At 44.5% G+C, this 27,759-nt stretch overlaps 1 protein-coding gene across 1 annotated transcript in view; it reads left to right on the forward strand.

Moving 5' to 3' along the window:
• Window positions 1-27,759, forward strand: part of SLC38A7 (solute carrier family 38 member 7) — a 127,446-nt gene that overhangs the window by 87,572 nt on the left and 12,115 nt on the right. The window contains exon 9 of the mRNA XM_078670388.1: window positions 25,798-25,997. Coding sequence (XP_078526514.1) covers window positions 25,798-25,997 — 200 coding nt within the window. The remainder of the gene's footprint in view (window positions 1-25,797; window positions 25,998-27,759) is intronic.

Below are 27,759 nucleotides of genomic sequence, written 5' to 3' on the forward strand. Positions count from 1 at the left end.
GAGTACATTCGACACACATTTTACCAGTCACCTCTCTAAAACAAGTTAATCACACTTACAGATATTTGGAGTGTCAAGTCTGCTGAGGCCACAAGCAAATAGTTTATAATCAGTTTCAGCTTAAATCGGTTTAACTGCGAGAAAAGCGTTCTAATGAAGTCCTTCAGAATGTCCTAAGCCTTTGCATTTTTTGTGACTTCTTTGTATCTATTATTGTTGCACCTGCATAAGTGTATCCATGCATCAGAAGCTGGTGCAGATCGGTACATATTGACATCTGCCTTGGTGCCATGGGAACACAGTTTCACCCTGCCAACTAAGTGCCTGTAGATGACACCTTATATCTATCCTGATCTGTCGTGAGGATTCATCTGGATTCTCCATGTGGACTTGCTCAAAGATTGAATCCAGCAGGTTGACCGAGGACTGAGTTCAGTTGTCACCAAAGGTCTCACTGTACTATTAAGTCAGCACCCTGTGATGATGTGAAGCACAGTTGATAAAGCTTCCCGAATGAGGATAAACACTTTTAGGTGTTTGAAGTATCCAGATCAGGTTTAATGAGAGCATAGCTGATGTAGAAAGCAAGATCCAAACTCCCCCACTGTGCACAAACAGGTTTCTATAAATGTCCAGGAGAACACCTTAGCCATCCCCAACCTCCTTATAAGTCTGTCTCTATTTCCAGGCTACATTGTAGTCCTTGTTAGGAAATCCAACAAGTCTGCAAACGTTACTGAAGTTTATTCTCAGAGTCTGTGTTTTATATGCTCTTTGTTTGTCCCAGAGATGTTTCTGGCGGCGAGGGTTATGTGTTTCAGTCGGCTCTGTGTTTTTGTTGATCAATGGAGACAGGTTAAGGAGACAAATGTTTTACGTACTGACTAAGTTTTTACCAGATACACCTGACATTTGACCTAGTGACCTTTGTAGTGTCTGAGGAAACCAAGAGTACATTTTGTTGAGCTAGTACTGTGGTGTGGTACAATGTGTGATTTTGCTGTTACATCTACAAACTACTGTGAAAATAGAAAATGGTAAAATAGCATTTATTGCCTTTACACATGCTCGAATCTGTATTTTCCTACCATCCCCAGTGCCCCTAATAAGTGACCTGCAGTTGGATACATGAGGAGTGAAAGGGTGGGAATAGAAGTCCAGAGATGTTCTCTCTAGGTGTAGATGTACTCTGTAATGTAATGTACATGTGTAATACAGAAAGTGTAACAACTTTTCGAACCTTACTTACCAGGCACTGAAGGGTGCCAGGAAATTCTTATTCTTAAAGGGCAAATCAGTGGACTAATACTAATGCTACTCTGTACTTCAAATACATCCTTTTCCAGAGCCTCTGTTGTGACCTTTACCTGCTAGTTACCTTTTACATCAGTTCGGAAGTGAACAGATACTTAGCATTGCTCAGTTAATCAGTGAAATCGTCTGCACAATCCAGAGAATAAGCATCTGATTTGGTGCTTTTCTTGAGGGTACAAAAGCTGAAGCCAAATCTTATTTCGGCTCTCGTTCCTGTTGGTTCAAGGCCCAAATGGCATGCCAGGGATCCCTCAGTAACTCTCTGGCCTACCCCTCTTCTGATCACCTTTTTTGTTTTCTGTTTCACTATCCTATTTACCCTATACAATGTTGTTTGAAATGGTTTGATCCTATTGTTAACACGGAGTGCGCAGTGGGAAGTCTGCATGAGCTATCCGAGAACAGTGTCTGGAACTTCTAAAGCAGACTGATAATTCCTAGACTTTCATAGTCATAAATTGGAACAGGTGGGGTGCTTACCTCTTGGACAGGGGGTTGGCTCAGGGGAATGGAGAAGGGCTTCATGTGGGGAATCTGTTCATCTTGTTCATGCTTACTAAGTTTATAATCAACTGCTGACCTGGGGGCTGCTTCTGCAGAGGAGCCTTTTTGAAACACTTACATTTTACTTTACATAATACACCATGTTTTGTCAAGCGGTGTCCAGCCATTGTTTCAACCAATCTTGTAGGAAGAGTACATGATCCACCATATGGTGTTCCATTGCTGTCTAGTCCACTGGTCATCAATCAGCTTTACGGGCACTTGAACATTATCTTAGAACAGTGGACTAAAATACCATTATGTCAACAGAATGGATGGCATGAATTGGTCCTATTTGTGCAGTGGCTGTTTGTTTAGGCAATGGATCTGGCTCTTCAGAATGTTATTAACCTTCTATAACCATTAGACGTACGGTAGGAGCAACAAAACCGCGGCTGGGACAGTGCTCAGTTTGAACTGTTTTGTGACCTGGCTTGACTCGGCAGTGTGCTCTGGAGTTGTGCTTGGAGCCACGTAACCCGTGAATCACAGCAGGATTACAGTGGGAGGCGCATAGAGGCTGCGTGGGGTCACAGAAGACTGCAGGGGGGGGCCGGTGAGTGGTTGTAGCGGTCCCTGTCTTGATTCTGAACCCCCACCCAGTCCCTCATTGCAGCCGGCAGTACCATCTGCGCTACTCCCCCGGCGAGAGAGTCGCTTTGCTTCTGCCGCGCATGCTCCCTCTCCTGAACCCGCTCTCTGACTGCTGTCCTAAACCCCCGTCCTCATAAGCGGCTGGCGAGGTCCAGGACTGCAGAAGACTGAAGAGGTCTGCAAAGCGGACTGCGGTGTTCCGTGCAGTGGCCTTTTCTTGGGTCCCCTTTGTGACCCCCCTGTGACTCCTAAGCCCCTCATGTGGCCCGTGGCTTGTGGCCCGGGGGGCACAGTTGAAGTCCATCACCATCTCTTCTCGACCCCAGCCCTCTGTCCTTCATCCACCACCCCAGTCTCTCACCTCATGCTCCCAGTAGCAGCCACTGCAAGGCTGTGAGCAGGGCTGCGACAGGGGGCAGAGAGGGGGCAGGTGGGGCGAGGAGGGGCACGGCAAGGGTGAGCTGTGGGTGGCCTAGGTGCTGCAGCTGTGACCCGGAAGCCGAGGAGGCAAGACACTGCAGGACCTCTGGATCTCCAAAACTTCTACCTTCCACCGCCTTTCACAAACTACTTTAAAAAAAGATTGGAGAACAAAAGTAACATCACTTGCAAATCAAAATTATTAACAACGGTCACAGCCCCACCAGCCTCAGCTCTAACACCTCGCCAATACATAGGAGGGGCTGGAAGGACAGAACCAATAAAAGGACACGTGCAAAGAACAAACAAGGAAAAACTACCAAAAACTTGGAAAAAACAAGGAAATTCAATTCACCCCGACCATTCAGGGTCTCTAGAAAATCAGTCACCTAAGAATCATCAAAGGACCACCTAAGGGTCACCTGGCATTGGTAACAAGGCAGGTTCTTAATACGGAGAAAAACGGGGAAGAAAAAAAAACTTCAAATCAACAACTCAGCAACTAATCCGTAAAAACAAGCAAATAACCAACAACATTCAATTACATCACAACAAAACTACAGCAAAAAATTAAGGGCCCATATTGATTTAACCTGACTGCCTTAATCTACCAACCCGGACCACTACACAAACCATTCAACAGGATTTTCTAGGATCAATCGAGAAGCCCCGCGGCCCTTAAAATATAAATAAATAAACAAATAAACCAGAAAAAAGCAAAAAGGCACCGGGGATGAGGTCAGGACGAGTTAGGAAAGCCCCATCAAAACTTCCCAAAAAAGGTGCAAAGAAAATGGACCTCTGCGATCTTCAGGTAGAACCCCCAATAGGATCCTCGCCTCACCAAGCACCAGTAAACCAAAGGACAGTTTCTGATCCAGGGCCTGTACATGCCTATCCAACCGCTGAGGAACAAACATCTGGCTCTAAAGAACAATTTAAACCAACAAAAATCAAGGCCTCACTAAGGGATTACTTTAGGACCGCAGTCCCAGCCACAGCACGGAAGAATACAACAAGTACCCAGGTTAAACAACAGGAACCCCCCCCCCCGGCAGGTACTCGCCCCGGTAGCCTCCGAGCTATGGCCACATCAAATAACGGTTCTGCCACTGATCCACAGCGTTGACGGAGGGTCCATCAACTTAAGGCAATTGAGCGCTTTATCAACCACAGAATCTCCCTGCAAACGAGGCCCAGAACCCCTGGACGTCAGTCAACCACAACAGGCTCCCCTCCAACCCTCTGTCCAAGATACAACTCATCCAGACCAAGTTTTATCCAAGGTAATAAGCCATAGTAACGTTGGTCCATCAAGCCTTCAATCATTTTTAAATTTAAGTCCGTTTACCCCATCTGTATTTTACTCCTCAACCGATCCTAAATCGGACAAGCTACAAAAGAGTCCAAAAGCCTCATCATTACAGGCCGGGCCCATCCACAAGTGTTTTTTAGCATCCCAGTTCAACCAGAATCAGATTACTGTCTGGATAAGGTAAATCATTGGGAAGAGGCCGACCAAACAGTCAACCGAGAAGGGTCAAATATTAACTTAATTAACAATTCTCTGGACTTATCGTTCTTCAATACCGAACCCAAAGAGCCAGAAAGGCAGGACAGCTCTCCCTCGGCCAACCTTAATAACCTATAGTCCCAATTATTACAAACCCTCCAAACAACGTCAGCTGCACTAACATACCATTCTGACAAGATGGATATGCAGGTGCACCTGCTAAACACACTTGCGGTGTACACTGCCGGGATCGACCAAAAACTGGAGGCGCTTAACGTTCTTATCAAAAAAGCCCAAGCCCAAACCCAACTGGTGCAATCAGTGTGCTGCTGCTCCCCTATAATCGATTCCCTCTCATCTCTGCCCCAATTCCTTTCAAGTGTCTTAACGGAAATAAAGAAACCCTTGGAGTCCAAGTGGTCAGACGCCTCAACCCAGGCTTCAAGCCAGGCACATGATCCACACCGCCTGAAAGTACACACCAGTCCAACTCTCCCAAACCCAACATAGACAGTAGTCGCTAAACTACCCTCCATCGAACCATCTAAAACCATAATTCACACCGGTTGTCGAAAAGGGAAAAGAAAAGACAACGAAAAAGCCGGTATAAACTAAAAACTGGCGTAACAACTTCAAATATGAGCAACTCCTGTAGGAGCGACGCAGCACCTCCAGGACATCGGCATTACTTTTGGAAGGAGAACTGACAAGCCCACAACTATTACCAAATCAGTTGCCCCTTCAGACAGAACCCTCAACCGGGATCAGTCAGCAGTCAGGGCCACCTCATGTTCTGGGATACCCCCTCCAGCCATCAATACAAGTAAAACCTGGCTCTAAACAACCATTTCCTAAGCACCCAGTATCAGAAGCAGAGCAACATAGTCCTGCAATTATTCAAATGCCAGCCCAGGAAACTAGCTTCCCTCGTCTTCTTATCGTCGAGGAGAACAAAACATGCACACAGAGTACAGCTATAGAATCTGGTTGTGAGAACGATACAAACCTAGCAAGCTGTCGCAAGTTGGTGCCCATAAATAAAAGTCAACTCCTACAATCTTTAAACACCAACCATAAGGAATTGCCCCTTTTAGCATTTAATATACCTGCACTGTCAAGAAAGCTCTTCAAAGAAAAACTAAAGCAAAAACAGCCAGTAATTGCCAATGAGCCCCGTGAGTCCCTAAGCAGCCCCCAGAATACCAAACTGCTGCTCATTCCAGAATTTACTTCGAGGGGCCCTCACGACATCCTCAACCGCGGGAATATACTAAAACTTTTCAAATCATTGCCAGACCTAAATCATCTACAATCGAGAGATATAATCGCTATCGAATTTATTCCATCTACCGGATCTAACACGGGCGAAGCCACGCAGGTAACACTGGTAACACCGGCAACCCGGGATTTGGTCTTGACGAAAATGGACCAATTTAAAACCTGGGGTATAACAATAACAAAACCAAATGCCCCTCGTTACCCCTCAATATTGGAAAACAACCAGGCGGGTACTTCTAGCTCCTCCTCAGCCCCCTACTCGGTATTGAGGTCCGCAAGAGGCAGCTCACCAACCGGAACCACTGAGTCCGCAATTGAGCAACAAAATCTTGGTGAAGCAGACTGGTTATGGCTGCCGGGGATCCTATCCAGAAACCAGACCAATTGAACCACCACTAACCAAAGTCTGACGATATGTTCTTGGAACATCAATGGATTTGGCCAGGAAAAACAATCCCCGGCCATCTTGGACTTTTTAAAAGAACACGACATTCTCCTTTTACAGGAGACATGGGCAGGAGAAAGTACACCAATAGTGGGCTTTCTGGAGTTTGACACCTGCCACCAGGCGGTCCAAGTTCGGCAGACCAAGTGGCGGTCTCTCGATCTATGTATCAACAAAATTATCCAAATGCATCAAACAGATTAAATTTGAGGAGGACTGGCTCTCTAGAATAACTCTGGGAAGTTCGCTCACGAACCCCCAGCTGCTCATCCTCAACGCCTATATTTCCCCCTGCACCACTAAGAAAAAAACTAAAATGGACAGCCTGATCAACACCATTTGCGACCTAATCGGCAAGTATGGCTGTACACCAAGTATCATTTCAGGTGACTTCAACACTAATCTCTACTGCAATCTTGTCGATGACACAGGAACGGACCCCCCAAGAATTCCGCCACATTTTGCTTCCCAGTCAATTCCTGTTGGGAACAAATCATCAACATTGGGGGAATATGTGGTAATGCAGTTCAACAGCCTAGGATTTACCTTATTGAATGGGCGCTTTTCCTCTGACATCCCGACCGCATGGACCCGATCAGATGGCAGATCCCACTCGTTCTTGGACTTTACCCTAGGGAGCAGAGAAATACTGCCCTGGATCAAGAGCTATCAAATTGCCCCACAAGGAGAGAGTGATCACCGGGCACAAATAATAACACTTTCCACTGGCTACCCACACCATCAAGAACTGGCCCACACCCATTCAGGCAGTCACACAGAGGACCTAAAGCGGATAATGTGGTCAGATTCCACGGCCCTATCCATGACGGAAAAATGCAGAGCCTTATTACATCATTCTCAAGAGCCAAATACTCATGTTGTTAGTGGCTGGACCTCTCTTACAAATCTCCTTCTCAACGTACTTCCTACAAGGAGGGGCCAGAGAAACCAATCTTCTCAATTTTACATCTCAAAAGCCACAAGGAAATTAAGAACCGAGAGAAACCGAGCACTCCGTCAATCAAGAAAGATCCCCAGCAATAAAATCTATTTCAATATACAAGCAAGCTCAAGCAGCCTTTAGAATCGCCACACAAAAGGAAAAACTAGCGGCCTCGGATCAATTCTGGCTCAAGCTTATCCATGAAAGTAAAATTCCTAACCCAAAGCTATTCTGGTCTCTTGTAAATAGGAGTAACCAAAGTACAAGTGGATACGGTAGTGCAAACATTAGCGAAGCAGTCTGGAGTAAGTTTCTATCTCTTCACTTCAGAGACGCCAACAAAAATGAAGCTTGCACTGATTCCGCCAGCCCTGTCACCCCCTTGAGCCTTCCTTTGGGACTGGAGAGCTCGAGGCGGGCTCAGCCTGTAAATACTCCACCTGAAGATCTGACACTCAAGGAGTCAATGAAATGGAATGATACCTCACCAGAACCAACGGTGTCACTGGATGCCTTAAAAAATAAGATCTCAAGCTTCATAAGGAAAGCCAGAGCCGAAGGAGCCCCAGGCCCGAACGGCCTCCCTCAAACTATGTTCAAATCTGACGTCAGCCTATGGTCAGAATACCTGACTCCTTTATTTCTTTACTGCAGTCTAAACAACACGGTCCCAGAATCTTGGCGAGGTGCAGTCATCCACCCAATCTACAAAGGCGGGAAGAGAAATGAGCCAAAAAATTACTGAATGGTAGCACTTCTCGACGTGGAGTCTAAGTACTTTGCAAATACTCTACTAGAGGAGCTACAGGCTTGGGCCGAAACAACCGCCTTCCTTTTAACCAGACGGACTTTGTAGTGTGGTTCTGAAAAATCTGGATCCATATTAAGTTCTGGACCCGAGAATAAAAACTTTGTCGAAATAGGACGAATTTGGTATCAAAAGACCGAGAATGACGAGTACATCAAGTACATGTATTTTCGGCATATTCGAGTGACGATTTCACCTCGAAATCGTCATTACCCCTCTAAAACCCTTAGCTACATGTTGCCCTTTACATAGACCTTAATCCAGTTGAATTTGATTCCACAAGGACACATACTCCTTAATCGACTTCTCCCTGACCCCAGTACAAGTTAGAACCATTGCCCCAGGCCGAACTCGTTAGGTCAGTTCCCTCCCAGTTGCCGAGCAAGATAGCATCTAGGCCCAACCAGCCATAAAACCATTTCAGCGCGCACACCTGCCATATCTCGCTCACATCTTTCTCCACTCCTTTTCCTCACTTGCTTTATGATGGGGAGATGACCGTTTTTATTAGGGGTCCAGCGATATCTGATGAAATTTTGGGCCTTGCTGGATGATTTGTTATGGGCAGCACGACGTAAAATATGTACATGTCATCATGACTCTGCTTTTCTTTTGTAATCAGTAACCATAAATGAAATACCACGAATCCAAGGAATGTTTTGCCCAAGGCTGAATATTATGTATAAGAAGAGAAGCCTAACTTCGTGAAAGTGTGCAGTCTCCTGAATATACTCGTATTGTACTTCTAGGACCCTGTCACCTTGGTTGCAGCCAATAAACTAATCTTTGACTTCACCTAAAAAACTCTGAGTTTCTGTCGGTCTGACTCAGGAGAACCCGAGGTCTCTGGGTGTTGATCCCCTGGCACCGCTGGGTTACCGGTTCTGTGCCGGTTCTTAAAAACCCAGTACCTCAGTTGGCGCCCAGCATTTGGGGCGATTCCAGTGGTACCAATCAGCCTGAAGATCGTGAGGAGCTTCGTGTGAAAATTCCGGAGGAGGGCCCACCACCTCATCGACCCCTGCATGTCGACGTGGTCCGAAGGTCTTTGCTACGAGGTTCCCCGCTTCCCGACGGCTACAAGGACTGCTGCCCTGGCTATCGCCCTGATGTTGGACCCTTGAAATTTTCGGTAGAGCGAAACGCTGAGACGAGTCTTCTGGTGAAGCCATCGATATTTTTCAGTTAAGTATAAGTGGAGCGTCTCCCAGTCCTTAGTTGGACTTACTTTGTGGTATCTTGGAGATACAAAAGGTTTTTATTGGTTCTTGCAAGCACCATAACCGAAGGACTCGTGTATTCACGAGAAATATCGTAATCGATAAATCCTTTGAAGTTTTGGAACTAGACTAGAGAGCGAGGATGCCTAGTCTTAGACTCGGGAATTGGTTTTGTCTTGGTAGTAATAATAGGGACTCCCGATTGGAGGACTCATGTCCGGTTCCTCCAGTTGGAACTCCGACTTACGAGCTATACGTTAAACATGGGGTAGGCCCCATCCTTTACAACGAGGTATGGATTAAATACACTAGGAAAGATGGTGTTTTAAAATGGCCCCAATATGGTAGCTTTGATTCTGAAATCTTAGACAACCTTGAAGTTAAACTCTTCAAAAAGAAAGCCCGGCCGGCGATGTTTGACTCTTTCCGCTTATGGCGCAAAGAAGCCAAACAAAAAGAAATTAAATTAGCTAAGAAAAATAAGAGAGAAGGGGGACTTTCAGTAATGCAAGCTGCCGTGCAGTTTAAAGATAATGAGGAAGAGCAGATAAATGAGCAGTTGCACAGGCAACGTAAAATGGCAATAGATAAGTGTTATCCAGTTTTGCCGTCTCTTCAGCAAGGGACAGCAAAAGAGCGTGACAAAGACCAATTAATGTCGCAATTATTAACTTCACCACCCCCCTATGCGCAGAATGCTACAGCACCCCCGCAACCTTTAGTTGCACAAGCTGCGCCTCCGGCTCTTCCACAGCACCCAGCAGCTGTCCTTCAGCTGGCTCCTACTTTTCCGGTGCAGCCTCCTCCAGGCCCACCGACCACTTCTGTTTCACCTGTGTTTTCTACGATTTTACCTACTGTATTTTCTACATCTCCTAATGCCCCCTCTATGATTTTGCCTAGTACCACATCTATTATTCCTGATACATCTTCTGCCATCTCTACCCCCGCCTTATCTCACCCCGTTTTGTCATCTGTTTGTCCTTCAGTTTCACCTTCCCTTCGGCAGAAAATGGCCAGCACTGTTACTAATCTTCTTTTACCTCTTTTCGGGTTGCCTGCTACGACCCCTAACATAGGTAGAAGACAGTTGCGAAGTCAACTGCCTGATTATCAAGAGAGAGATTCCCTGAATAGTTTAGCCCGGAGATGGGTCATGGACACTGCAAAATATGATTTACAGTCTGTCATGGAAGTCTTCCATCAATGGGAAACAGCGACACAGATATATGTGTTCGAACAGATGTGTGTTTTTCTTGGCGAGGATTTAGAAGACAATGATCAAGAATGCATCCCGCAAGAGATGTGTCGTGTACGATTTAAGTTTGTAGAGGGTATGATTGTAGGTCCCGATGTGGAAAAAGCAGTTGAAATGCTATTATCATATCGAAGTAAGGGAAGCAGTTCTGGGTCACCATCGGAATCTAGTGCATCTAGTAGGAAAAAGGCACGACAATACCCTATGAGAGAAGTTCCCCCACAGTGGAGAGAGGGTGACGCGACAGCTGTCCCACCTGTCCTGCCCCATTTTCACCGTGTGTGGGTACATGTCCCATGGAAGCGAGCAGAAGTTTTAGCACTCAAACAAACACTACCAGATCCGCGTAAAAATCCTGCAGGGTACTATAAAGAATTGTCGCAAACTGCTGGGTCATGTATAATGAATTTGGCCGATATCGATATGTTATTTGGGAACGTTGTTCCACAGCCTTTATGGGGAAAAATTCGCCATGTAGATCATGACCAGGAATTAGGTGATACGTGGGTAAATATTACTGCTGCAGATGCACGACAAGTTGGTGGTGCCAAGCCTGAGCCTCTGATAGCGGAACTGCCTGGTAGAATAGTAGATTACATGAAAACGATAATGCCTGCAATACGCGTAAATTGGGATAAGTTATCTGCATGCAAGCAAAAGAAAGAAGAAACTGTGTCAGATTTCTTCACCAGATTTGAAGAAACATTCATTGACCACAGCGGTCAAGATATGACCACAGAAGGTGGTCAGAGATTGTTCGTCGATAAATTTGTGCACAATCTACTTCCAGATTTGTGTAGGAAATTAAAAGATTCGGAAAGTTCTTGGGCAGTCTCATCTTCAGCCCAAATATTAGCTACCGCACAGTACTACGAGAATAGAGACAAAGATGAGAAAGATAAAGTAGAAAAGAAAACTAGAGAACTCAAAACGAAGGTTTTACTACAGCAAGCCTATCCGCCACGTGGTGGTGGTAATAAAAATAATAATGGTCAGAATAACTACCAGAACACTTTTCAGCAGCCTCAACAATATCAGAGAAACTTGCAAAGATTCGATTACAATCAAAACCGCGTAGGTCCCAACCAGTGTTTATACTGCAAACAAGAAATATGACTGTCCTGCCCTACCACAACGTGCAAATGGAATTCCTGGCGTAAGAGGTCGTGGTAGTCAGCAAGCGCCTAGAGGTAGAGGGCGTGGAAACGCCCCTCAGGACGCACGTCCCCTTCCACCACAAAACTCTATGAACAGGTTTGACCAGCAAAATAACGTATCTGACAGGACAGCTCAATACTACGTTGATGAGTATTACACGGAAAATGAGCAGTGGGAAAATGAGGATTGCTAGGACAGCCATAGACGAAGAGAGGGAGTTGTTTCAGTTCCAGTAGATCAGAGTGGACCTTACGTTGAGGTGATTACATCGGGTGTGTCAGAACCTTTTCTGTTGGATACTGGTGCTACAAAGAGTTCTATTATGCACTCCAGACTCCCTGGCGCACCTTTGTCTGGCGAAATGAACGTTTCCGTAGGTTTTTCTGGCGCCCCGGTTAGAAACCCGATTTCTGACCCTTTATCTCTTTCTGTTGGTCCTTGTGAATTCGAAGCACCCCTTATTTTGACAACAGGTTGTGGTGAAAATTTGCTAGGATTAGATTTGCTAAAAAGATTGTATGCGACTTTGTACTGTTCTCCCTCAGGAGTACAACTTACTTTAGGTAAGAAAGTGGTTTCTCCCATGTATTTGTCGAGAAATTCACTTCCAGCAGAATTGGCACTTCTTCCAGATATTCTTTGGGCTACTGATCCGAATGATGTAGGTCTTTTAGAAATTCCACCGTATGTTGTAACATTGAAGCCGAATGTCAAAATGCCACGAATTCCCCAATACAGGATATCCAATGAGGGCGAAAAAGCTTTGCTAGCGATTGTTTACGAGTTGATTGAAAAAGACGTAATTGAAGAAACACGAGGCAATGTTTGCAATAGTCCTGTTCTGCCTGTTTTAAAACGGACTGACCCTTCTCAGCCACCTGCGTATAGATTCGTGATTGACCTTAGGGAAGTAAATAAGATAGTGGTGCCACAATTCCCAGTTGTCCCCGACATTACAACATTATTGACTATGATTCCAGCCTCTGCATCCTGGTTTTCGGTGATTGACCTGAAGAATGCTTTCTTCAGTATCCCGATTGCCGAGGAAAGCAGGGATATTTTTTCCTTTAGTTTAGGTGGTCGCAGCTTCCGTTTTAAACGCGCTCCTCAAGGCTACTGTGAAAGCCCCTCAATATACAGTCAAGCTCTGAAATGTCAGCTTGACACAATGGTTTTGCCCAAAGGTTCCACTCTCGTACAGTACGTGGACGATTTGCTCATCGCTGCGGATACTGAGAAAATTTGTAAAATGGCCACGTTGGAATTACTGCGTCATCCATGTGATCTGCATCACAAGGTGTCACTTTCCAAGCTTCAATATTGCCGACAAGAAGTGACCTACTTAGGTCATCTCTTATCGAAGGAGGGAAGGAAACTGACCCCAGAAAGAATTCAGGCAATAGCTAAATTGCATGTGCCAAGAACGCAGAGAGAAGTACGCGCTTTCTTGGGCATTACATCGTACTGTAGACAGTGGATTCCAAATTTTTCGTTATTAGCCAAACCCTTATTGGCACTAACGTGTACAAATACACCCGATCCCATTCCTTGGTCTGATGAGTGTCAGAAAAGTTTTCTCGAATTACGCACAGCATTATGTTCGGCCCCTGTGTTAGGTAACCCCAACTACAGTAAACCTTTCACATTATATGTCCACGAGAAGGAGGGCTGTGCATTGTCTGTACTGACTCAGTTATACGGAGATAGACAGCGGCCATGCGCCTATTTTTCGTCAACTTTGGATCCGGTAGCACGAGCATTGCCAAGTTGTTTAAGGGCCACAGCAGCAGCAGCTGTTTCTATTCGACAGTCTGCAGGTCTAGTAATGAATAATACACTAATCGTGATGGTCCCGCATGCAGTAGACACGTTGTTAAATAGGACCAAGACACAGCACTTAACTAGTGCTCGACTGTCCAGTTATGAATTGACGCTACTAGCGAGCCATGTGCACATAAAAAGGTGCAGTACCTTGAACATAGCCACATTGTTACCAATTACAGAGGAATCGGATGCTTCAGAACAGCACGATTGTTTCCTCAGAACAGAGGAAGAGACGAAAGGGAGAGTTGATTTGTTCGACACTCCTCTTGCTGAATGTGATGGTACATTATGGGTGGATGGTTCCTGCTTTAAACTCCCAAATGGTAATGTGACTACAGCATATGCTGTCACAACTTTGCACACAGTCGTTGAAACTGCGCGAATACCACATGGTTCAGCTCAAGCCGCTGAACTCGTGGCTCTGACGAGAGCATGTGTGTTATCTAAAGGAATGAAAGTGACTGTCTATACCGACAGTCAGTATGCTTTTGGAGTGGCTCACAGTTTTGGACGATTGTGGAGAGAACGTGGGTTCCTGACTTCGCATGGAGCTAAGATTCAGCATGGTCAGTTGGTGAATGAGCTTCTTGAATCACTGACGTTGCCCCTGAAAGTAGCGATCGTGAAATGTAGTGCTCACAAGAAAGTGACTGATGATGTTGGTCGTGGAAATGCATTTGCTGATGAAACTGCTAAGGAAGCTGCAAAGAATATGATGAGCCGAATGTATGTTGCGAGCCCAGAAAGATGGACTGGTGATGTTGGAATATGTGAAGACACGATAGAAAGTGTGAAGTCCATCCAAGCTGAGGCCACGGAGAAAGAGTTAAGCATGTGGAGAGAAAGTACAGGGAGAATGGATGCAAATGGTTGTTGGATTGAATCGACAGAGCAACAGAGATGGTTGTTACCCGATGCATATGTGCCTGCAGTGGTTACAATGGCTCATGGGATGGCCCATATCAGCGCGAAAGGGATTTGCGAGTTGTTGGCCCCAGTGTGGAAGAATTCAGGGATTCCCAAATGTGCAGAGAATGTTGTCAAGAATTGCATGGTATGTCTGAAGCACAATCCTGGTAGGGGAACCCCAACTTCAGCTGGTCATTTTGCACCTCCTACGTATCCGTTCGAGGTTTTGCAGCTAGATTTCATACACATGGAGAGGTGCAACAACTTAAAATATGTGCTCGTGGTTGTTTGTGCCTTCTCAAGATGGGTAGAAGCCTATCCCCTAAGGGACAATACTGCCTTGTCCACAGCGAAAGCCCTTGTGAAAGAGTTCTTCCCCAGGTTCGGAATGCCTAGAATGGTCTGGTCTGACAACGGAAGTGAATTTGTGGGTTGTGTGATGAAAAGAGTGTGTGAAGGGCTAGGCATTAGGCAGAAGTTCCACGCTGCAAATCACCCCCAATCAGCTGGATTAGTGGAATGTTACAATGGCACGCTTAAACTTAAATTGGCCAAAATCCAAGCGAGCACAGGTCTTAAATGGCCTGACGCTCTACCCTTAGCACTCCTATCCACCAGAATGACTGTGCATTCGCGAATGAAACTCAGCCCCTATGAAATAATCTTTGGTCGGCCAGCCAGTTTCAGTTTATAACTTTATTCGAATGTTTAAAAAACATCATAAAAGTATACAATTTAAAACATTACATACACATGGTACTCAGAATACAGAGACAGAAATAACATTGTCACATGTTGTGGGAATTGCTACACATAAAATTACAGGAAAACCATGCTAAGTCTAGCTCTAATAGATTTCAGAATAAAAGTGGCAGTATAAAAACAGATATCTGGGCTTGAAAGTGAAAAAAGAAGCCTCAGAGCGCTATCAGTAGTACACATGTTATATTTAAGGAACATAGGCTTGAGGAAACAGATGCGTTGTGCTTTATACAGAGGACAGAGTAATAAAAAATGCATTGTACTTTGTTTTGAAGAGCCGTCACATGGACATGGGGTGACTGGATGAGATTTCATAATCGGGAAAGCAACCAAGTTATGCACTAAACCTAATCTTAGCCTTGAAAGAACAAACTGGTGGGACTGTCTGTGGATAACTTTAAGGTACATTGGGATACCCCGGCTATCATCATTCAGGGACAGGTGGAAAATATGTGTGGAATATTCTCTAGTAGCATAACTTCGCACATCCGATTTCGCCCTAAGATAGACATTTTTTAGTTCCTGTTTGTCTAGAGTGTTCAGACTGGTAGGGTCATTTCCTAGGTCCATGTCAAACAGGTCTTTAACAGTCATAACTACATATTTTAACCATGGAATACTTGAAACTTTATCCAAGAGCAAACAGTCTTTGATAATATCTTTGGTGAATGCTGTTTCCGACTTGGTAAAAATGGATTTCCATACCAACAGTGGCCTTAACCCAGTGAGGTCGGACAGGTAATCCAGATCTAGTTCCGAATGGGTTAGAACAGTAGATGCCGAGGTGGGGAGGCAAAGCAGCCGTTTAATGAACTTGTTTTCTTCAGTCTGCAGGGCCTTGGCATTGCAATGTCCCCATACCCCCGAGCCATACAATGCTATCGAAGTACATCTGTGCTTGTATATAGTCAACATATCAGCAATACGGCGGCTTCCTACTTTGGAAGCAAAGCGGAAGACGCCTAAGGATGCTTTCCCCATTCTCGCTTTGACATTTGTTTCCTCAGGGGCCCATGATCCTCTGTCGTTAAATGTGACTCCCAAATAGCAAAAATTTGTGACAGTTGCAATATGGTTTTCCTTAAAAGAAAAAGGTTTAAAAAGTTTCAACTTTTTCCCACACACCATGACAAACGTTTTAGAATTATTAATTTTGAGTTTCCTTTTCAATATAAAATCATAAAACCCATCCATCAATTTTTGTAGGCCTATAGGGGTCCTAGAGAGAAGAACTGTATCATCGGCATACAGTAATACCGGTATAGGGGTGCCTCCTACTTGGGGGGCATCAGCATGAATTTGCTTTAGTTCTTGTTCCATCGAGTTAATGAAGAGGGAAAAAAGCAACGGGGCTAATACGCAGCCCTGTCGAATGCCAGATCTTACTCTGATCTTCCGTGTGCACTCACCCTCAGGACCGTAACGAATTTGGGCGGATAGGTTAGAATAAAGTGTGGCCAAGAAATAGATAATATCGGGGGGGGCTCCCATACCCAGCAGAGTTGTCCATAACAAGGCATGGTCGACCAGATCGAATGCGCTTGAAAGATCTGCGAAGCACAGAAATAGTGATCCCGGCTTGGCCTTGGTATACTTCCCTATTAAAAGGTTCAAGTTAATACACTGGTCGATCGTACCAAGGCCCTTTCTAAAGCCGTATTGGGATGGGGCAAGAATGTTATTATCTAAGGCCCAATCTTCCAAGCGTGCTAACAGGACCCTACTCAAGATTTTTAGTGAGGAATCCAAAAGGGAGATAGGGCGGTAGTTCTTGGCCTCTCCTCTATCCCCCTTTTTATAGATTGGAATGATAATGGATTCACCCCACGTGGAAGGGGTCCTGTTATCCATAGCAGCATTAAAGGCTATGGTCAATAATGGACTCCAGAGGGCTGGATCATATTTGTATAGGTCGATCGGCACCCCGTCTGGGCCGGGGGCTTTTCCCCCTTTACTATTCCTTATAGCCAAATCCACCTCATCGGTCGTTATTCTCGGGGGTTCAACTAGGGTAGTGCAAATGGTGTTATCACTGGCTAAGGACTCTCCAGTTGGATCGAAGATCCCTGAAAAGTGGGCCATCCATCCCTCTTCATTAACTTGGGCAGTGAGGACAGGGAATTCCTCTTTTTGCAGGAATGGGCTATTGATGGTATTCCAGAACAGTTTACTGTCCCGGAGGGCTGCGGCTTTACTCAAATCTTCCCAGGCTATTTCTCTAAGTTCTTGTTTCCTGGTTTCGAGCGCATTTTTATAATCAGCCCTCAGGGATTTAACCGCATCCCTGTCTCTCGGGGTGCTTGAAAGGGCAAGTTTAAGGGATTTTAGTGCCCTTGTACAAGCTTGGTTGAACCAGCCCTGTGTGGCCTGTCCGGATTTGGCCTTCTTTGAGGTGAGTGTTTGCTTGATTATGATACCCAAATTCTCAAAGTTATTTATTGATTGTGCTGCGGGGGCTTCCGTTTCCAGGCAACTGAATATCATATTTAGGCCAGCTTTCACCACCCTGCGATGTAAATTCTCTGCTTTTTCCCCACTCCACTTTATGCGGGTCCCGTTAGGTCTACATGGCGTAATGTCATCGACTACCAGCCAACATATGGGGAGTGCCTAGGCCCACGAAGTTTAGCGAGCTGCAACACCCCATTTTGCTTGACTATTTGTATGAATTGACGGCTAAATTGCGTGTTTTATATCAACAGGTCCACAACACCTTGCCTCCGGTCTCTGAGACACCGGGTCACTCCATTGACCCCGGTTCCTGGGTGCTTGTCAGAAACTTCCAAAGAACAAGAAACGACCAGCCCAGATGGACCGGCCCTCACCTCGTCCTCCTGTCTACAAGGTCGGCTGTTAGGGTGGAGGGGAAGGCCAATTGGGTCCACGGGATCCATTGTAAGAAAATACCCTTCCCTCTGCCACATGACCAATGGATTCGGAAAGGAGGCACTGACTCAAAACGCACAACTGATGAACGTGTAAGAGAAGCTAATCCTGATTGTGAAAGTGGGAAAATTTTTCAAGAAACTGCGCCACCACCAGAACAATTGAACTCTGTGGAACCTGAGCTACTATTTCTGGACCAGACAGTACCCGGGAAAAGACGCTACAATTTGCGACCAAGAAAAACAGACTAAAGTAAAAGTGATTTATTTTATGATCCGAGAGAAAAACTTGTGGACTAATAAAAAATGTGTTTTTCCCCAAATCCTATTTTTGAAAGTGCAGATTCTCCCATCTAGGTAACTTGCTTATTTTTGTTTTTTTCGAACCGCCATCCGGGTTCCGCTGCTAGGGTCGCGGTTGATTAAAGACTTTTGGGTGCAGCTGACGACGATAGGTCGCTGGTTCCAGTTGGTCCAAGGGGGCTGCCCTAGACTGACGGAAGCATCCTTTAGCAGAAACAACCTACCACCGCGGGCAGCACCTTAGAGAGGATGGAGTTTCCTGATGTGGAGAGGCCTGCCAAACAAATGAACTTTAAGCAGAGACTTTTGAAAACAGTGACGAAGAAATTTTTTATAATAATGTGTATTTTTATACTATTTAGCGTAATGGTCTTTTTGATAAGCTATGTTTTATTCTCTTTTCATGTGACATTTGCGCCCACTACATCACCCATACCTCCTCCTACTGTTTCCTCTCATTCTTTCCACCCTTTGCCTGACCACGAATCAAATAGGAGATTAGAGTTCATTAATAACTCCTTCGTTCAGCTATTACACCAACACCAACTTGTAATGAACACAACCAACTGTTGGGTGTGTGGTCTCATGCCCCACACCACGGATAGAGGTATCCCCTATTTGGTCCTGCCATTTAGTCACAATGGGTCAGTATGGGCATATAGGACAATGTTCATATATGCACGAGAAATCCAACCCCTACGTTCTGTAAAAGACAACCTCAAGACTAGCGCCCTAGTCAAGGGTATAGTTGACATGATCAAGGAAGTAACTTCTTACGAAGATACCCCAGATGATGAGATACTTGCATATGTAGGTTGGAATGTGACCGGATATGGCACTACATTAAGTGAGAAACAGCAAGCCAAGAGATCGTCCCCTATCTGGATCGTACCCCATCAAGGTCACCTGTGTCTGCAAGGTATTGGTAGGAATCCCAGAGCTCAGTTAGGGAAGAGTGTCTGTACAGAAACGTACGTTTTTGGATCTCAGACTTCCCCTGCCTTTTTAGCCGCTAAGGGTACTTATTTCATCTGCCATGATAGAGCCTATACATGGTTGCCCCCTGACTTCTCGGGCTCATGTTTTGTTTCATTCCTGTTACCTCCCACCTACACAGCAGCGGCGGATTACCATCGGACAAGGGTAGTTAGAGGTGTTTTGAGTAAAGAAGACACTGCAGGTCAAGAATTTGGTGACTTTGCAATGGGTATTCTGCCGTTCTGGGGAGCCATGGCTAACAGCAGAAACATAAGGCAATTGACAAGGGTAGTTGAATCCACCGTGATTGAAACTGCTGGTGCCCTTAGTAACCTGACTGCTGAGCTCCAGTCGGATCGACTGATGACCCTTCAGAACCGGGTCGCTTTGGATGTAACACTTGCGGACCGAGGTGGAGTATGCAAATTGATCCAGTCGAGTTGTTGCATTTTTATTCCAGATAATGCTCCGACAGTGTACGGGGCCATCTCCAAACTACATAAGATTTCCGAATCTATTCATGTGGATAAAGGAGATTGGTCGTTAATGGGATGGTTCTGGGGACTGATATCTGCCTGGGGATGGAAAATTCTGATGGTCATTGGGATGGTCTTAGCCATTCTTTTCCTGTTCTGTCTATGCATACAGTGTGCTCCTGCAATATGTGGCCTCTGTGCTACATTATGTGTAAGGAAGCCTGTGTCAAGACATGAGCTCAGCACTAGAATGATGTTGCAGCAACACCTCAATGACTTTAGGAATATAGATCTGGACTCAGATTAACATGAGGATAGATTAATTGCCTATGTAAGGGCAAAAGGAGGGTCTGTGGTTCTGAAAAATCTGGATCCATATTAAGTTCTGGACCCGAGAATAAAAACTTTGTCGAAATAGGACGAATTTGGTATCAAAAGACCGAGAATGACGAGTACATCAAGTACATGTATTTTCGGCATATTCGAGTGACGATTTCACCTCGAAATCGTCATTACCCCTCTAAAACCCTTAGCTACATGTTGCCCTTTACATAGACCTTAATCCAGTTGAATTTGATTCCACAAGGACACATACTCCTTAATCGACTTCTCCCTGACCCCAGTACAAGTTAGAACCATTGCCCCAGGCCGAACTCGTTAGGTCAGTTCCCTCCCAGTTGCCGAGCAAGATAGCATCTAGGCCCAACCAGCCATAAAACCATTTCAGCGCGCACACCTGCCATATCTCGCTCACATCTTTCTCCACTCCTTTTCCTCACTTGCTTTATGATGGGGAGGTGACCGTTTTTATTAGGGGTCCAGCGATATCTGATGAAATGTTGGGCCTTGCTGGATGATTTGTTATGGGCAGCACGACGTAAAATATGTACATGTCATCATGACTCTGCTTTTCTTTTGTAATCAGTAACCATAAATGAAATACCACGAATCCAAGGAATGTTTTGCCCAAGGCTGAATATTATGTATAAGAAGAGAAGCCTAACTTCGTGAAAGTGTGCAGTCTCCTGAATATACTCGTATTGTACTTCTAGGACCCTGTCACCTTGGTTGCAGCCAATAAACTAATCTTTGACTTCACCTAGAAAACTCTGAGTTTCTGTCGGTCTGACTCAGGAGAACCCGAGGTCTCTGGGTGTTGATCCCCTGGCACCGCTGGGTTACCGGTTCTGTGCCGGTTCTTAAAAACCCAGTACCTCAGTAGCCAACACCGGTACCACAACTAATTTGCTAACACTAACCGTCTTGATGGACAAAGCGACATGCCAGCATATCCAGCTGCACTGCTGCTTTGTGGACTTCAAAGCAGCCTTCAACCATGTGCCCAGGGGTTTGCTATGGCAGAAACTAAAATCGTGGGGCATACCACAGCCTCTTCTTCAGGCAATAATTCAACTCCACACTGAAACGTGGCTAAGAATCAAGTTGGGCGAAGGCTGCCACGTTTCCAGGAAGATCCGAACTGAAACTGGCGTCAAACAAGGGTGTGTATTGGCCCCACTCCTTTTCAATTTGTTTATATCCGACCTCTCTCCAGCTCTCGACAGTGTAAACTGCCATCCTCCTCAACTTGACGGGACTGGCATCACAAACTTGCTTTATGCCGATGAACTGGTGTTGCTAAGTCACGCAAAAGTGGGTCTCCAGAGGTTACTGGATGAATTGCTACCCTACACGACAAGAAACCATCTAGAGCTTAACTTGTCAAAAACCAAAACTATTTCTTTTGGGAAGCAGAAAAAATCAACAGAAAGGTGGTACTTCAACAAAATAAAGCTAGAGTCAACCCCCAGTTATAAATACCTAGGCATCTTTCTGGACACAAGAGGCTCCTTCATCAAGCACAAAGAAGCATTAAAAATTAAAGCTCTGTCGTTATAGGTGGCCGCTGCAAAATTGTCAAAACAGCTACTAGGTCCTAGCCTAACCCCCATGCTGAAAGTAATGAAAGCCAAAGTAATCAACTCCCTGACGTACGGCCACGAAATCACCAAGGGTACAACCAGTATATTATTAAACAAACTAACAACAAAAATCTTTAAAAGAGCCTTTCGGTTGCCAAAATCTGCCTCGCCAGCTCAAGTGAGACTTGAATTGGGACTCCAAGATCACAATGGAGTGGAGGCAGGTGCATTCATTTAAACTGTGTCATAGATTGCGCCACGCCCGGGAGGGTTCCTTGGATGCCCGGCTCTGGCAGGAAATACAGAAAAATCAGACCAGCCACAAGCATCGGCAACTCCTGGATTACAGCCTACAGTTACTAGGTGCAAATGAGCTCTGGGATACAAATCCTTCTCTCCCAGTGCTAAAGTCCGCCATCAAAAAAACTGTTAGATTGTGGTCCTTTCATTCGGAAAGGGCGATACTCTCAAAGAGGAGACACGCCTGGGCTGTAATCGCCAATTTTAAAGTGGATGTTCAGCCGCTCTACTTATCAAGCACATACGCACTTTATTGGAAACACAAGTTTATGGCCTTGAGGATGGGAGAATGGCCCTTTTTGAAGAACCTCCCGGAATGGTGCCGGCCGGGTAGTAGCACGGAATGCAGACTGTGTGGTTACCACTCAGAAACAATGGAACATATTGTCTGCGCATGCCCTGCACTGCTCACAGCCAGACGGTCACTGTTGCGAGGCCAATGTATTATGTTGGGCGTACGATCTTGTCGCCAAGCAATAATGGCCGCTCTCAACCCTGACAACACCAAGTTAAACATTGGACTTTTGATATTTGTCCACAAAGTGTTAAAACTCTTTGAAGCCACACTCCCATCCAAATTCTCCCCACCATAGTAGAGCGGCAGATTTAACAGACCCAACATCCAAATCAGAGACTATAAGAAATCCAGAGTTATGTATTGTATTAGAACATTATCAGACCCTATTGGCCCCCGAATTTTAAGTCATTTTAAATTAATTGTTTTAATCTCTTATTACAGTCATCTCTATTACTCAATTTTTGTCATGTTTTAAATTGTAAATGTTTTTTTTAAAACCAATCAATAAAGATTATTATTATTAACCATTAGACGTAGGGTTTGTTACTGGGATAATATCTGATGCATGAACCCACGTGGCAACTACAAGACAGACATGTCTGTGAAAGTTCTAGATTAGTAATAATAACCTTTTTGTCCGATGGGAAACCTCCTGTTCTTAAAAATGTGAAGCTAGCTATCAGCCGCTGGCAACATGGTCTGGTGGTTACGACTACGTTTTCTAGACAATGGCGTGCATTGTCCACCACCAACCGTATGTATGTGATTTGTAGAGCAAAACCTATCTTCAGAGTAATGCCGTGCTGTACAAAATGCTGCTGAGAATAAGCCATCATCTGTATCACCAGTTCTCTAGTTGGCCCATACCTCTTATTGCTTGGAGAAACAGCAGGGAGCTGGAGTTTTGTACTTCAAGGACCACTGGCCTAGCAGTAATTACAGCTCTGCATGAACTCACTGACTATGTAGAAGTGTTGTTTTTGTGGTGCTTTCTCCCCACTGGGCAGTTTGTATTGTAGTACAATAAGAGGGCCCTTGGGTATCCCGCTACAAGGTCCCTATTGCCACAATATTGCCCATTGGAGTGGATCATACATAATACTCAAAATAAGGCATTGGTCAGGTGCACCGATTCTCACAATGCAGATTGATGTTGCCTTCAGTTGACAGTGCGGTACAAAAGGGGGTGTTGATGGACGGAGCATCTGAACCAATCAAACACTCACACCCAGTCAAAAGATCTGGGTTTGATCCATCACCGTTCTTTAGCCCACTCTGCCATCCCAGTTCAGACATGGCTATATGCAAATCAGTCTGACCCTGTGCCTCATGGGAACAGTCCAGCCCGAACTGCCAAGCCATGCCTTCCCTGGACCGGAAACAAGCTTCCGAGGACCGGTTTCTGCCATTACAGCCATCTTCAGCCCTGGCTTGCTTGAATCCAGTAGCAAAGTGAGCAAGGGACTCGCGTCTGAGCATACCCTGCCACACTTATGGCGGCCAAAGCGGTACAAAAGGGGGTGGTAAATTGAACAAAGTAGCCCCTCAAAATAGTACATTTACTTAGGGGCTCACAAAGCACCCAGTCTTGTGCAAATAAATTGCAACATTCTTGCAAAGTTTCAGAATTTCTAATTGAGTTTAATAGTTTGTATAAAATGTAGCAATCATCATAACATGTTTATCAGAAAAGATTTCTTAAACTTATTTTTACGTACATATTTTTAATTCTTAAACTCGTGAAACTATTGTAGACTTTGAATTAATTTACGATGAAAAAAGCAGCATTATTGATTTATTTAGTGGCAAGGATTTTGTTGAACTGAAAGGTAAATGTTTTCTTTCTGAACATTTCTCACATTGACGCTTTGTCTTTCTGGCGACGAAACAGGAAAACTATAAGCAAATGGATTAAGTCAAAGAGAAAAACTGCCCGTGACATGCATTGCCTGGTTTACTCTCCAACCTCATGCTGTTGTAGTTTTTTTCTTGTCCCATTCTTAAGCTTTTAGATTTTTGTACGCAGAGCTACGGATCTGTTAAGCAGAAAGTTTGTTTGTTGAGTGTGAAGGACTTAGAACTGTATGACCCTGAAGTAGGAGGTAATTTTGCTTGAATTTTTACCAATCTAAATAGTCATATGGCTTGAGGGGGTATTTATGTTGACTTCTACAAAATGTGAATATGTTGTGAATCCCGTACACTTTAAAATGTGTATCTCATTGCTTACGTTTGTACCTCTGAAAGATGCAGATCAGAAATGATGGGGAGAGTGCACGGGAGTCACAAAAGTGGACCCATTAGCAATACTTAAAATAGCCAAATATGTTTTTTTGTACGGTTTTAAAATTTTAAGGCGTCCCCTGGCCAGGGCCAGACCTAATTTGAGTGTGTGTGGGGGGCGTCCTCTGAAATAGTTTACTTGTCGAGTCAGTGGAGGTTAGCGGCATTAACATTTAAAGTATTCTGCTTTCCTTGTTTTAAATGACTACTAAGACGTTGAACACAAGTATAGTTTCAAACCACGTAGGTTATGCAGTGTTCATTTTGCCTATAATTGTTCTGCTTTTTGATTTTGCTTCTTTTGTTATTGAATCACAGGTGGTTTACATAACTTGCTTTAACAACCATTTCTTAAATAGTGCTGTGTTTTATCATTTGATTAATATACTTTGCAAGTCCGCTTTATAGAAGACTTTGTATTAATGTTCCCTAATGCAAAGTTTAGGAACACCTAGACATTATTAATTTCAGAGTATAAGCCTGCAAAAACATATGTAAATATAGTTTAATAGACGGTATGAATTTTCATACATGGTATTAATGGATGGTTATACAGCACACACCAACGTTACAATGGTTTCATGATTCACTCATGGAAACATCAGCAGGGCTTTCTTTGTTTACATACAAATTATGAACTTTAATAAAAACCCACTTCATGCAGTAATATAATCTAATGTCGAAACAATTACAGATGCCTAAATAATATTCACCACTCTGAATTTTGAAGAATTTTCTGATGATTTTACTGTCATCTTTTATGTGATCACATGCTGTGTCTTTCAATGTTTTTTCTTGTACTTAGGTTCTTGGGGGCACGCCAGATGCCTGGCTCAGCTGTTGATCAGCTTTACCTATGAAAATACTGGTTTGCACTGCCTTACAAATTATCTAAGAAAATTGGCAACATGATATTAAGAGTAAATACAAAGGAACAGCATGCAGTGACATGATCGTGAATGGTCTGATGATAAGGGTGTTTAGATACACAAATGGCTGTGCTCAAGATAAGGAAGGCAGTTGCAATCTTGTAGCAAATCCATACTGAAATGTGCCCATTACCCTGATGGGTCTTCCAAGCTGTCCTGCTGCATCATTTTTTTAATGTCTTCACTGCATTTTCAAACCATTCTGCCTATAGTTTTGTGAGAACTCTCAGGTTGGTCATTGACCCAAACGTAAGAGACGTTCACGTTCTTTTAACAACTGCTTTTTTCCAGCACGCATTTCCTTCTTTTATTTCTTGTGCTCGCTCATACTTTTTTGCTATGTGTCTCTCTTTACTTTATGGTCTCATTCTCTGACCCCACAAACTGTGCTGCCAATAACTCTTTGATGTCCTGTTATCTCCACCCCTCTGCAGGGCGGTGCTGGAAGGACTTTGGCTGAGGTACAAGGGTGTCACAGTTGAGGAAGATGTGGTTATGGAGCGGCGGCGACGGCTACTGCAGACAGTCACATGGTTTCTTCTAACACTAGTTTTGGCACTCTTTATCCCCGACATTGGGAAAGTCATTGCTCTCATCGGGGGGCTAGCAGCATGCTTCATCTTTGTCTTTCCAGGTAGGACTCCTTGCAGATGTCCCTGTTCAGTTGTTCAGTCAATTCTTTCATGGTTTCCCAACCTTCTGTCCTTCATACTTCATCTAAGCTCACTCCCTTACACCCTACAGACTTAAATCATCCCCTCCCTCTTTTTTCACCTCTGTTTCTCTTCTCCACAGTTTCTTTCACTCTTTCCTCTACACCTCACACATCCTGACCCAGTCCGTCAGTCTCCCTTTTATGCCCTCTATTTCTTTATTCTTCCCCTGATGGCCTCTGTTTCTGCCCCTTCCGCAAACCTAAACAGACTTCACTAGTTGCTACTTTTTCTAAACATGTCTACTTTTGCTGATCTCTCTGTTCTCTGTCCATTCACTTGCCAGCCTTTCTGTCTCTCCGTTTCCCTCCATTGTTCCTCTATCCTGCTGTTTTTCCTTTTACAAGTATTTGATTTCTCACTATTCATCCCCTTCTTGTCTTTCAATCATCTTATCCTTCCCGCCCATTCTCCACCTGTTTCTATCCTTTCACTCTCTACTCCCTTCCCACCAACATTACTGTCTTCCCTATCCCACAATTTCCCTGCCCTCCCTCTTTAGTCTACTCTCTCACTCCTCACCTCCTTTCTTTCATAAACTCCTGTCTTACTCCCACGGCTTCTGACAAGCTGTGATTCAAGAAATGCCATTAGTGGACAAGTAAATGGGCAGAAGTCGTATAGAGGTAGATGTCAAACTTGAAGTGAGCCTTGTGGGTTAAGAAGACAAGCAAGATAGTAGGTAGCTGTGTTTTTCATTGCATTTACATAGCACATTGGTAGCACTAGTTTGTTGAAGTGTTGTTCAAGAAGAGCTACTATGTTCGTGGTTGAGAATTTGGACCAAAGGCATGCTATAGTTATGTTGAAGGGTCTTTGAAGCTGCTTAACTAGGTGGCGGTTGTTGAGATTAGGTGTTAAGGGCAGACATCACAATGCGTATGAGGGAGGCTTGTAGCACCCTGAGTGTATGAAGTAAGAACTGTGTGGAGGTGCTCTTGTGCCTGGGAGCCAGGGAAGCCCTCTTATGTTGCAGAATCTTGCTAGATAACTAGAATGCCTTTGTAAGGTGTACAGGGCCTAGAGACCAAGGAGGCAAGTGTGGGAGGCTGGAAGCATTTGAATATGAGAAGTTTGAGCTACGTGTGAATGTGTGTGTGTAATGTATGAGCTACAAGATGTGCTCCAATTGTGGCAGGACAAGATGTGACCACTGGAGGGGAAAATTAAGATTCAAAAGGGCATAGTTGACAATGATCCAGTTTGGCCGCAAAGGTTGGCATATATTTGAACCAGGACAATGATGATCATGCTGAGGCGATGGCTTATGGTTGCTGTATACAATATTGGGCTGGGTTTTAAGTTTGGTACTTGATTCTAAGTTGAAAGTGTCATGCAGAAGAATGTGTGAGACATTTTCTAGGGGCATGTGCAATGTGGCTACTTTAAGAGGTGGCAGGAGCTTGAAACTTGGATATGAGAAGATGCAACAATAAATAATCAATGCAGATTCCTTTCGTTATCATATCTTTGAAGAAAATTGGGACCATATTATCGAAAATTAACAGACGTGCGTGCCCACTTTTTGCACCTCGGTTTCATTTGGTATTAGAGAAAGGGCCGATGATGCTTCTACGTCACTTTCTGTAATCTAGGTCACACCGACATGCATTCAAAGGGCGTTGCCTCATTTTCATGGGGGCTCAGCTCCATTCAAATGAGGAAACAGCCAGCGAGCTTGAC

This window comes from Lissotriton helveticus, chromosome 12, assembly GCF_964261635.1.
Source record: "Lissotriton helveticus chromosome 12, aLisHel1.1, whole genome shotgun sequence".
In the NCBI taxonomy this organism is placed as follows: Eukaryota; Metazoa; Chordata; class Amphibia; order Caudata; family Salamandridae; genus Lissotriton; species Lissotriton helveticus.